Raw genomic sequence first — 12,081 nt, 5'->3', positions numbered from 1 at the left:
AAGCCCCCGGGGCAGGGGCAGCAGGGCAAGGGACAGGGCTGCAGGTGCTGAGGGGACACGAGGTGTCACCGAATCTGCGGGAAAAAAATATAAAACTCTCTAACAACATTTTTAATGTCAGAGAGTCAAGGCATTACTTTATTATCTGGCCAGGATGTTGTTCTGGTCAGGATGTACCACAGAAATCATCTCATCCACACACAGCCTGGCTGTGCAGGGAGAATCATTCCACGATACACGCTTTTACCCGAATCTTCAGATATTTTATACAGTAAAAATACATAGGAAAGCATTGGCTCAGTGTTCATTGGTCTAAAGTTGAGCAAACCCCCAGTATTCAGTTTCCTATTGGATTCGAATCTCTTCACCTCTGATGCTGATTAGATTCTTCATTCTTCAGTTTTTCTCATCAGTCTTTTTTCCAGGCCAGGATGTCTTCAGCCCTGCTGGAGGTGGTGTGGGGTAGCTGTTTGTGATATCCACCATGTCCTGCTGATAACCACAAGGTCCCGGCGAATGTTCTGTTCATAGTCTTTATCTCTCTGGTTATCTCCGGGTCACTCCCAATCTGTTGATATGCTGAGTCCACCAGACCTCATCCGGCAGAACAATGTCCTGAAAGAAACCTAAAATTCCTTTTTCCGGGGTTAAGATAAGCAGAACTTTTTGACTAAAGTTATACAAAAGTTTTAACCTGATCCGTTTTCCAACAGAGGGACAGCGGGGAGGATCAACAAGTATTTAATGCCAAAGAAATAAAACAACGAAGGCCCCGCGAGATCACGTGACTCTCACCGCGGCCCCGCCGGGGGGAGGTGGAGCAGCGGAAGTGACGTCACAGCCACCGTTACCGCTCTCCTCGGTCAGGCGCTGGACGACATGATGGCGGCGGCGAAAGCAGCTTTGGGAGCGGGAGAGATGTGGGGATTGCTGGTGAGTTTTGGGGGTTTTGTGTGGAGAACTAGCGGTTTTTTGGGGCCGCGGAGGGGTCTGGGGGGGCTATGGGGACATTGCCGACATATCCGAGAAACCCCGCTTCAACCTCCTAAAAATCCGTTTTGTTCCCAAAATTGCACTTCACCCCTCAAAAACCCACTTTTGTCTCGCAAAAAAGTTCCACTTCCGAACCATTTCATTCCTCAAAATCCCACTCCATCCCCCAAAATCCTACTCTTTTCCCAAAAATACCCATTTTAATTCCTAAAGTCCCTTTCATTCCCTCTGTGTGTCTGAGTTTAACGATTTAATAGAGGAGTAACGTTTAACAGCGTTTAACCTGATTTATACCTGAATTTAACCTGATTTACTCCTGAATTTAGCAATTCGAGAGGAGTATCGCCTAGCAGCATTTAATCAGATTCCATACGTGAAATACCAGTTCCACAGAGCAGTAACAGCTAGCAGCATTTACCATGAGTCACCCTGGAACTGTAAAGCTGAGAGAAATCAAACCCATTTCCGCCCCTTGCCCCGATCCGGACCCGTTCGCCGCTGCGACTGCGCGGGGTGGGGATGGACTGTGCGAGGGGGCGGAGCGGCGGGCGGAGCCGGGCAGGCAGTGGAGCGGAGCCGGGCAGGCTGTGAGGCGGAGGCGGGCAGGCAGTGGAGCGGAGCCGGGCAGGCAGTGGGGCGGAGCCGGGCAGGCAGTGGGGCGGAGCCGGGCAGGCAGTGGGGCGGAGCCGGGCAGGCAGTGGGGCGGAGCCGGGCAGGCTGTGGGGCACAGCGGAGCCGGGCAGGCGGTGGGCGACGCCGGGACGGAGCGGCGGGCGGAGCGGAGGCGGGGACTGGAGGAGCGGCGGCGGGGATTGGACTGGAGGAGCGGAGGCGGGGATTGGACTGGAGGAGCGGCGGCGGGGATTGGAGGAGCGGAGCGCAGCGGGACTTGGGGTCCGGCGGAGCTAGAACGCGGGGGGCGGCGGAGCTGGGAGAGCAGCGGCGGCAGCGATCGGAGCAGAGCTCGGGGAGGCGGCGGAGCTCGGAGAGGCTGTCCCAGCGCAGGTGGGAGCCGCGCTGCCTTGTGCCGGGGCTCGGGGCTCGCTGCGGGCGGATGGAGGGGGGGGCAGGGGGGCTGGGGCGGCTTCTTTCTCCCGTCTCCCTCCCTCCCTGGCTATGGCGCCGTGTTGCCGCTGGCCTGAGGCCGCTGAGGGAGCGGCTGCCCGCTGGCTCGTCCCGCTTGCTGTGGGTAGCACAGAACAGAACAGCACAGCACACTCTCTTTGCCGGGACTGTTCCCGGCCGTGCGGCACCGGGCTGGGCGCCCCTGGTGCAGCGGGACCTGTCCGTGCCCGGGGCTGGCAGGCGATGGAAGGAACTTGAGTGTGTCTGCCAAGCCAAGCGATCTGGAGGAGAAAAGAGAGCAGTTCGGGGTATTTGGCGGGCCGCCAGAGCTCCCGCCATATTGGGTTGGTGGCCTACTGCGCTACCTGCGCGCCGCTATGTCCGCGCCGTCTTCCGCACTCTCACTTCCGCACTCCCTACCGGGTTCCGCCTCCTGGCAACAGCAAGAACCAACCGGTCGCTGCAGCGCTCGCTGTCCCTGAGCTCCAACCCTCAGCGCAGGGCATGCAGGGAGCAATGCTGAGCCACTCAGGGCTGCTGGTTCTTCCCACCCGGCAGGCTGAGCCCGATCCGCAGCTGCCCTGTTCCCGCCCTCGGCAGCTCCCGGGCGCTGTGCCTAACTGTCCCTGCCTGTCCCTAACTGTCCCTGCCTGTCCCTAACTGTCCCAGGCCGGAGCTGCACAGCCAGAGGGGTTGGGGCTGCAGGGCCGAGCTGGGCCCGGAGCTCTGTGACACTGTGTTTGTGTCCCCAGGTGCTGCCGGGGAGCAGAGACAGGTATTATGATCCAAATATTAAGGTTCTTTAGAAATACCTCTGCCCGAATTAAGGTACAAACGAGACCATATGCCAATCAATAGTATGGGGTTTATTTGATAGAAAATATGAGAGAGAGAGAGAGAGAAGAAAAGAGAGAAAAAGAGAAGTAAGAAAAGAGGTGGGGGGGACAGAAAGAGGGAAAGAGAAAATATCACCATCCGTGGATGCCAACGATGTTGCGTTGATCCTCTCCAGCTGGTCTTCTTGGTGGTGATGTTCCTCCCAAAAGCACAGAGTGCCAAGGGTTAATATACACTCAGGCCAGGGGCAATGTCCAGCATGTCCCCCCGGGGCAGGGGCAGCCTCTAGCAGCAGACTCTGCTTGCATCACCTGCACTCCTGTGGCATTTGGGGGTCTGTGATGGATTGTGACTCCCCTCAGCTCCTCTCACGTGAAAGTCCCGTGGATGAGGCCTGTGGGGTTGGGGGTTCCACAGCTGGGCAGTTTGTGTCAACCTGGCTTCTGTGAGCTGTGCTCTGCCCCCACCCCAAACTCAGCCAGGGATGATTCTCAGAGCACCTGGTGCCTTTGGCCTTTGTGTGTGCATACCTTTCCCTCTGCCTGAGATGATTGAACAATAGGTTTCCCTTTATGGAATCTCAGCAGTTTGACTCAGTCCAAAGTCCCAGTCAGGTATCTTCAGGGAGCTTTCTTTGATTGTAGCATCTTTATACGGTTTTTGTTACAATGAGCAAAACTTTGTATCAATGTTTGAGGCATGAACTATTTCAGTCTCTGACAACAGGGCAGGGCTGAGCTGGCAGCACCTTCCAGAGCCAGCACCAGCCGGGGCCTCTCATCGTGTGCCCTCCAGTTCATTTGTCAGTGTGGTCAAAAGAGTGTAGGGGTTCAGTACAGTTGGATGTATGTCCTCTGTGATCTTGTTAATTGCCCTTCAATCCTGCACTCATCTAGAACTTTTGTCATCAGCCTTCTTGGCTGGCAGGATGGGCGTGTCGTAGTTGGATTCACATTCCACCAACAGCCCCAATTTAAGGAACTTTTCAATCACAGCTGCTAGTCCATCACGGCTTTCTGGTTTTCAAGGGTGTTGCTTTTGTCTCACCCGGATTGCTCCTGGTTTCAGTGCAACACTCACTGGTTCTGCTCGTTTGGATCTTCCCAGAACATCCCTGGCCCACACTGTTGGACTGACAGCATTTTCAATCTCAGTGGGGATTTCACCACACTTCTGCTGTATAAAAAGCACAGCAACTTCGACAAATTTAGACTCAGGAATCATGATTTGTATGCCCTGTCCTTTTTTAAATTTAATTTCAGCCTCTAATTTCTCCAGTAAATCCCTCCCGAGCAACGGTTTAGGGGAGTTGGGCATATAGATAAATTGATGAGTTACCCAGTGCTTCCCCAGTTTGAATTTCAAAGGTTTGAAGAAAGGCTGTGTTTCAGTTACTCCTGCAGGTCCAATAACCTTTGCAGTATTGAAGCACGGAATTGACTCCACAACTCAGATAGTTATGAAGTAGGTCTGTGTTTATTCCAGCTGGGGTGCATGGCGGGTAGCCCCTCCAAAGGCATGCACACCCTCAGCAGCACTTCACTAGGTTTATATCAGGTTACAGGTTACATATGCATGAAGTTAGACAAAGCCCCTATACATATTCATTACCTATCCCCTCTTCGTATTATAATGAGTTCAAAGTTCATTTAAATATGCTCACGCAAGCGCAGTGTCTTCAAATTAATTGTGGGCAAGGGTCCCGATGATTAATTATGACAGATTCCATCCTCTTCATCACAATGAACTGTTCACCCTGTTCCCTTGCGCATGCTCCCTTGGTCCTTGGTCCTAGTCCAAGCCTGAGAACCAACTTGTACCAGTTCTGGGGTCCAAGGGTGGGATGCTCGGTTACACTTGGTGGTTTCTCTCAATTATTTGGCTCTCTTCTCTCCATCCTCCCCGATACCAGGTAGGCACAAATTCATTAAGGGAATAATAAATGGATCGCAGCTGGCATATCTTAGTAAATCATTATACAATCTCTGGCTCTCTAAATCAGTTTAAAAATATTATTATTACTATTACCCAGCTTCTAGCTCTTTTACATTAGTAATTTCTATTTTACCCTAAATCAGTATCTTGACTTAATTTCCCTTCTAAAGTATTTAGCACAGAACACACTGCCCTGGAATCTACCAAAAATTCAACATCGTCTTTCCCCGGCTTAGCTCTAACCAAAGGCTCTGCTGGGGGAGAGCCCTTCGGTCCCCTTCATTCCAGATCTGATCCTGATCCCGAATCTGATCTGATCCCGATCGCAATCCCGAATTGGGTCCCAATCCCGATCCCAAATCTGATCCCAATCCCAAATCTGATCCCAGTCCTGATCCCGGTTCCACAGCTAGTTGGGGGACTGAGGATTTCTTCTTCAACTTGGGACAGTCCTTCTTCCAATGTCCCTTTTCTTTACAAAAGGCACACTGATCTTTGTCTGGAGAAGGAGAGCTGCCCTTGGATGGTTTCTCCTGGCTACTTTTCTGACTAGGTTGTCTAACTTTGCCACTAGGACCACTAGGACCTCTATCTCCATATACTTTCCCAGCTACCTTTAACAACTTGCTCAGGTCATGTTCCCTGCCTAGCTCCTGCAGTTTTCTCCTTGTATCACGGCTAGCTTTGCCCACAGGTACAGGACTTAGATGTGCTCTTCCATCACTTGAATCAGGATCTAGGTTTGTGTATTTGAGTGCAGCTTCTCTTAGCCTATTTAGGAATTCAGTGGGAGATTCATCTAGATCTTGTCTTATCTCATACAGCTTTGACAAATTTCAAGCCTTTGGGACACCGTGTCGTAAGCCATACAGATGAGACTCTGGAATTGTTTAGCCTAGCCATGTGGTCTGGAACATTTGGGTTCCAGCGTGGATCTTCTCTTGGGAACATTTTGGCAGTGGTGCCCTGGAGCATTCCATTGCTATCTGTGCATCTCCAGGAGCTTTGATAGCCTTATCAACCATCTCTCTTTCAACAGGGTCAAGCAGCGTTTCCATCATTGCTCTCAAGTCTCTCCAGTCAGGGTTCTATGTGGAAATTGCCCTCTGCATTAAGTTAGCGACTCTTTCTGGATTTTCTTTATGCTTCCCAACGGTGCTTTCCCACTGTTCTAATTCTACAAGAGAGTGTGGGACCTTGATCTATCCGGGTTCCTGGTTTCCAACAGCCTGTCTCAGGGGGGCTTGTACAGCCGGCTCTTCTTTCCTTCTAGCTCTCGTCCTCTTGGCTATGGGGCTACGTTCTCCCGTGGCCTTTTTTGCTGTTTCTGAACCCCTCTTTCGTCTCGTTGCTGTTTCCTGATCTCCTTCTTCCTCAGGGTTATGTGAACTAGCGCTACTGTCCGTTTCTGTCGAATCTGTCATTTGAGAGGCGGCAGGGCGAGTGCTGCGGGCTCAGGCTGGCCGGGCAGCCCCAGCCCTGCCAGCTCCGCTCGCTCGGCTGTCACCAGTCGCGACGTCATCTCCCGAGCCCGTTCCGAAGCGAACGGTGTCATCACGGAGAGTGCGCCAGGAGCTGGCGCCTGCGAGAGTGACAGGGAGTCCGCTCCCAGTCTGCTCCACCACCAGCGGGACGGTCGACGGCAGGACCTGTTCCCAGCCGCTCGGCCCCATTCCCAGTAGCGGTGCAGTCGGCAGGACCTGTTCCCAGCCGCTCGGCCCCATTCCCGGTAGCGGTGCAGTCGGCAGGACCTGTTCCCAGCCGCTCGGGCGATTCCGGTGATGGAGCGAGCAGCAGGACCTGTTCCCAGCCGCTCGGCCCCATTCACGGTAGCAGTGCAGTAGGCGGCACCCGTTCCCAGCCGCTCGGCCCATTGCCGGTACAATCTCGGGGAACGGGGCCGTAGGTCATGAGCCAGGTCCGCCATCGCCCCGGTCTCGGGAAAAACCGGAGGAGGGGAGGGCGGGAGCGGGGGCCAAAGCGAGCTGCCGTCAAGGAACGGCACCGCAACGTCACCGGAGTCGCCGTCGGCCCTCAGGGCGTTACGGGTGCCCGGGATTATCGCTCATCCCCTCCACCAGCGGCGAGGCTCCTCCCCTCTCGTAGCGTCCTCTGTGATTGACCGCGCCGCACAGCAGGCGTAGCTTCAGCATCAGCTCCGCTCTACCAGTACAAGGTTTCTCGGACTCGCGGGATCGGCAGCGCGGGGTGCGCATCCCGTGTGGTACCCGGGAGAGGCGGCAGTGATTGGAGCAGAGCGCGGGGAGGCGGCGGAGCTCGGAGAGGCTGTCCCAGCGCAGGTGGGAGCCGCGCTGCCTTGTGCCGGGGCTCGGGGCTCGCTGCGGGCGGATGGAGGGGATGGAGGGGGCGGCAGGGGGGCTGTGGCGGCTTCCTTCTCCGTCTCTCTCCCTCCCTCCCTCCCTGGCTGTGGCGCCGTGTTGCCGCTGGCCTGAGGCCGCTGAGGGAGCGGCTGCCCGCGGTCTCCTTGCCGCTGCTGCCGGAGCAGCGCTGGCTCGTCCCGGGTGCTGTGGGTAGCAGAGAGATGGCTGTCCCGTTCCCGGGACTGTTCCCGGCCTTGCGGCACCGGGCTGGGCGCCCCTGGTGCAGCGGGACATGTCCGTGCCTGGGGCTGGCATGGGATGGAAGGAACCCGAGTGTGTGCCAAGGGAGTAAGGGCGCGCGAGGAGAGGCGACTGTGACTCACGCGGATCCTGCCACCTGCTGGCTGCCCGCTCGCCCGAGCCGACACGTTACCCTTTCCCTGCCAGGCTCCGCGTCCATTATCCGGCGGGGAAATAAAGGGCGCTGCTTCCGCTCGCTGTCCCTGAGCCCCAACCCTCAGCGCAGGGCATGCAGGGGACAATGCTGAGCCCCTCAGGGCTGCTGGTTCTTTCCTTCCCCCCCGGCAGGCTGAGCCCGATCCGCAGCTGCTCTGTTCCCACACTCAGCAGCTCCTGGGCGCTGTCCCTGCCTGTCCCTAACTGCCCCTGCCTGTCCCAGCCCGGAGCTGCACAGCCAGAGGGGTTGGGGCTGCAGGGCCGAGCTGGGCCTGGAGCTCTCTAACACTGTGTTTGTGTCCCCAGGTGCTGCCAGGGAGCAGAGACAGGGCAGGGCTGAGCTGGCAGCGCCTTCCAGAGCCAGCACCAGCCGGGACCTCTCATCGTGTGCCCCCCAGGCGGCCAGGACAGCGTCTCTAAAAGTGCACTGGAAGCTCAATTCGGTGCTCCTGGACCATCAGGGCTGATGTCTCTGGGGCAAGATCAGTGCTCTAAGTGTGCAGTGAGCCAAGATGTGAAGAGTGGATTGTGCCCCGGGGATGGAGAGGCTGCTGGGGACTTCCTTCAGGTGCCACATCCTCTTGGTGAGCAGCAGAGCCACGACAGCTGTACGTCTGTTGGGAGCCAATGGAAGGAGAGTGGCTCCAGCTATGGCTCCAGCTCTGAGAGGCCAGAGGAGCAGCAGAATGCTGAGCACAGGTCAGGAACTGAGCACACAGAGCTGCCTCGGGTGCCACATCCTGCTGAGCACAACCAGAGACATTCGATTTGTCAGTCTGAAACGAGACCAAGGAAGGATGAAGCTACTGTTGAGATTCCCGAGGATGCCCTGGGTGCTCAGAATGGATCAGCAACCAGGGACACAGAGCTGCCTCAGCTGCCAGACCCTGCTGGGCACAGGCAGGGAGAAGCTGCTTCTCTGTTGGGGCAGAGTGAATCCCAGCCCAGGAATGGCATTGGAGAGAAGTGCCAGGATGGATCAGCAATGGGAGTCACACACAGAAAGAGCCTCAGAAGATATCTGGGTGAGTGCAGGGCCAGCGCTGTGGCCTCTAGGGAGGGGACAATGGGCAGTGTGAGCCCAGGAGCACAGGGCTGGCAGGGTGTGGCTGTGTCCAGGGCTCTGCAAGAGGCCTGGTGCTCTGCTGGACTGACAGCCCTGGCCCTGGGCAGTTCTGCTGCCCTGGCTGTCCCCACACCTGTGTCCCTTGTCCCTGTTCGTGCTGCCAGCTCAGTGAGTGGCACACGGGCTGAGGGTCCCTGCTGTGCTCCCCGGGCGTTGGGTGGGGATGTGAGGGCTGGGCCTGCTCAGGACAGCTCCATGCTCACGGCCTGCGGCTCTTTCCAGCTCCTGTTGAGTGGATCAGATCCCATCCCGTGCTCACCCTGGCTGTGCTGACTCTGCTCCTGCTCCTGGCTGTGGCTCTGGCGGTGTCCTTGGCTGCTGTGTCAGGTAAGGAGGAGCAGCAGCCTCAGCCCAACCCCTCGGGGCACTGCGGGCTCACTGCTCCCTCACGGCCGGGATGGTCCCTCAGCCCCGCTCTGACCAATCAGCGCGCGGGAGAACGAGGAGTGACGGCTGAATCAGCCAATCGCTGGGGGTGGGAGAATTTGAGCGGGAAAACCAGCCAATGGGAGCTCGGGCTGCTCCGTGAGGGGAGAATCCTCAGCCCTTGTGCTGTTTGCTCTGCAGGGAGAAGACAAACTGACGCTCCGGTTACTGCAGTTACTCCGGTTACATCTGACAGTCCGGTTACATCTGACACTCCACGGCTGCTGGCCTGTCCCCATGGCTGGGTTGGGTACAACGGGACCTGCTACATCCTCTCGACGGATCACCTCTCCTGGGATCAGGCTAAGGCTCGGTGCTCTGAGCTCGGGGCCTCCCTGGCTGTGCTCAATGACAAGGAAATGGTGAGTGAGGGGTTTGGGGTGGCTGAGGGGAGCCTGGAGAGCTCCTGGGCCAGGGATGCAGCTCCCATTATCTGCTCCTCCTTGCCAGGGGTTCCTGTTCCGCCTCAGCAAGAACGACGATTACTGGCTCGGGCTGCACGGACAGGACCAGCGGCTGCAGTGGGTGGATGGCAGCAGCTTCAACTCCTCGTGAGTGCTGGGGGCACAGGCAGGGAATGGGGAGCATGGGGAGCACAAGGTGTTCTTCTGAGGTTCCAGCACTGTCTCTGCTCCTCCCTGCAGGGTTCCTGTGCTGGGCAATGCAGACTGTGTGCACCTGGCTGAGAATTGTCTCAGGAGACAGCCCTGCTCAAATGAGATGCAGTATATCTGCAGCAGACCCCAAACTCCCCTGTGACAGAGGAAGAAGGATGTTCTCCATGCTGGGTAGTCAATGGGTCATTTCTTCCTCCCCAGCATGGGGAGTTCCTTCCTCAGCCACAGCATCTGCCTTGCACTGACCCTCAGAGTCATCTCAGTGTTTGTTCTCCTGATCACCTCAGTGCCTCTGCTCAGGGTCACCTCAGGTTCTGATCTCATGATCACCTCAGTGCCTTATCTGCAGGAGATGAACCTGCAGGGGGAGGAGATGATGAGGAAGCTGATGTGTGGCTGCTTTGCCTGGGGCTGGGGGTTTGTTTCTCCTTCTGCAACCATTCCAGAACTCCTCCTGTTTCTCTTACCCTCAATTTTTCTACAGTGATCTTTTCAATATATATGGATATAATGGTGATTTCTAACAAGTTCTCCTGACACTATATTTCTACACTAATCTTGCACATTTACATTGATCTACTGCTTTGCTTACAGACTATAAAGAGGTGCTTCATATAAGTGTGACCTTCCTTAGTGTGAAGTACAATAATGCCAAGGTGTGGATTTAACCCCACCTGGGCCACTTGCTTAAGGGCTTGAATCAATCCTTGGAGGTCCCTTCCAACTCAGAGCATTCTTTGAGATGTCCCTGTGTGACCTCCATCAGTATTTATGGTGCCAATGCTGCTGTTGTTCTTATTTACTGTATTATTTTCTTACTTTTTAAATAAATGCTAATCAAGTCCACAGTGTCCCCCATGTCCCCTCAGCACCTGCAGTCCTGTCCCTTGCCCTGCTGCCCCTGCCCCGGGGGCTTCAGCCGAGCCAGAGCCTCTTCCCAGTGCTCCCGGTGCTCCCAGTCTGCCCGTGCAGCCTCCAGCAGCCAGCGAGGCCTTCAGCTGGGCCGGCAGAGAGGAGCTGCTGGAGCTCCCAAATCAGTTGGGTTCCGTTTGTCCTTCCCAGCCTGGGGAACAACGATTTGGGAGTTTTCTGCCCAAACCCTGTCCGTTCCTCCGCTCAGCCCAAGGGGTTTGGGGAGATTTTGGCTTTTTGGGGGAAATGAAAGCGATGTGGGGACAAGGCGGGATTGTCCCTCAGAGCAGCTCTGGCCAATCAGTGCGTGAGGATGAGGAGTGGCAGGAGATTCAGACAATCAAAAGGAGCAGTGGGGTTCGGGCGGGAACATCAGCCAATGGGTGCGAAGGGCGGGCTTTGGGCGGGTTCTATAAAAAGTTCTCTGAGGGGCTCGAAGCTCCGCGGAGCCTCAATGTCAGACCCGGGATTGCCCTGGAATGTCCCGGGCTGGGCAGGAGGCCAAGGAACCGCCCTGGTGAGTCCGGGATGGAGCAGAGAGCTCCCTGCAGCCCCGGCAGGAGCCCAGGCCGGAGCAGAGATAGCTGAGAGACCCCGAGCCCGTGGGAAGCCCCTCAGAGCCATGGCAGTTGCTCCCGGCGGGACTCCCGGGGTGTTCTGAGGGACTCTGTGCGGTGCCTCACAGGATTCCATCATTCCATTGTGAAATTCCACCCCTTGGAGGAGGCGCTGGGCATTCCCACCTGAATTTGAGCTAATTTAACGCGGTTTGGGGACTTGGGGACATCGGCAGCGCTGGATGGAGGCAGAGGCGCGGGGAGCCTCGGGGAGCGGCGGCGGGCGAGGCCTTTGGAGACACGCTGAGGGGTTTGTGCTGCCCCGGGGCCAGGGAGGAGACGGGCAGGGTGGGAACGACAGGAAAGATAAAAAATAGAATAAACGGTAAGCAAAAGAGCAGCCCTAAGGTGCGTGTCCACTCCCCCCTTGTCACTGAAGGAGCTGCAGCGAGGGACGGGCGAGCTGCGAGTGCAAGAAGAGGTAAAGAATAAAATTAAATAATCTAAAAGCTGCACTCAGCCGCCGCGTGTCTCTGAAGGAGCCGCACAACCCGCGGAGCACACAAACCCCGGGAAATCTCTCCCAGGCACTAAAAACCCTTTCCAGGAAGGTTTTATGCCGTGACTCTCCCGGCGAGCAGCGACAGCTCAGCCGCCGGGCGGGGATTGCAGCGGCGGGGGAAGTGCTGGAGGGGAATTTGGGGAGAGCAGAGCTTGGGGCTCTGCCGGAGCAGATCGGAGCGATCAGAGCTCACCAGCAGCACTGCCTGCGGGTTCTGTCAGCTGTTATGGGGAGGAGGATCAGCGTTTGCAGCTCTTTAACTTCAGGAGAGCAC

At 56.5% G+C, this 12,081-nt stretch overlaps 3 protein-coding genes across 3 annotated transcripts in view; 1 reads left to right on the top strand and 2 right to left on the bottom strand.

Annotated features, from left to right (window-relative positions):
• Positions 1 to 12,081, bottom strand: part of LOC146421500 (C-type lectin domain family 2 member B-like) — a 149,470-nt gene that overhangs the window by 43,215 nt on the left and 94,174 nt on the right. The window lies entirely within an intron of this gene.
• The window catches only part of LOC146421503 (uncharacterized), a 121,748-nt gene that overhangs the window by 43,215 nt on the left and 66,452 nt on the right, over positions 1 to 12,081 (bottom strand). The gene's annotated exons all lie outside the window — the stretch shown is intronic.
• LOC146421508 (uncharacterized) lies at positions 7,040 to 10,622 on the top strand. Its single transcript, XM_085047356.1, has 6 exons — positions 7,040 to 7,130; positions 7,914 to 8,632; positions 8,956 to 9,060; positions 9,301 to 9,521; positions 9,610 to 9,710; positions 9,804 to 10,622. The coding sequence occupies exons 2-6, from the start codon at positions 8,074 to 8,076 to the stop codon at positions 9,916 to 9,918; spliced, it is 1,101 nt and encodes a 366-aa protein (XP_084903482.1). The 5' UTR covers positions 7,040 to 7,130; positions 7,914 to 8,073; the 3' UTR covers positions 9,919 to 10,622.

Source organism: Lichenostomus cassidix, unplaced genomic scaffold (genome assembly GCF_008360975.1).
Source record: "Lichenostomus cassidix isolate B80296 unplaced genomic scaffold, HeHo_3.0 HiC_scaffold_33, whole genome shotgun sequence".
Classification (NCBI taxonomy): domain Eukaryota; kingdom Metazoa; phylum Chordata; class Aves; order Passeriformes; family Meliphagidae; genus Lichenostomus; species Lichenostomus cassidix.
Note: the sequence above shows the minus strand (reverse complement) of the source record. Positions and strands in the feature narration are given on the sequence as shown.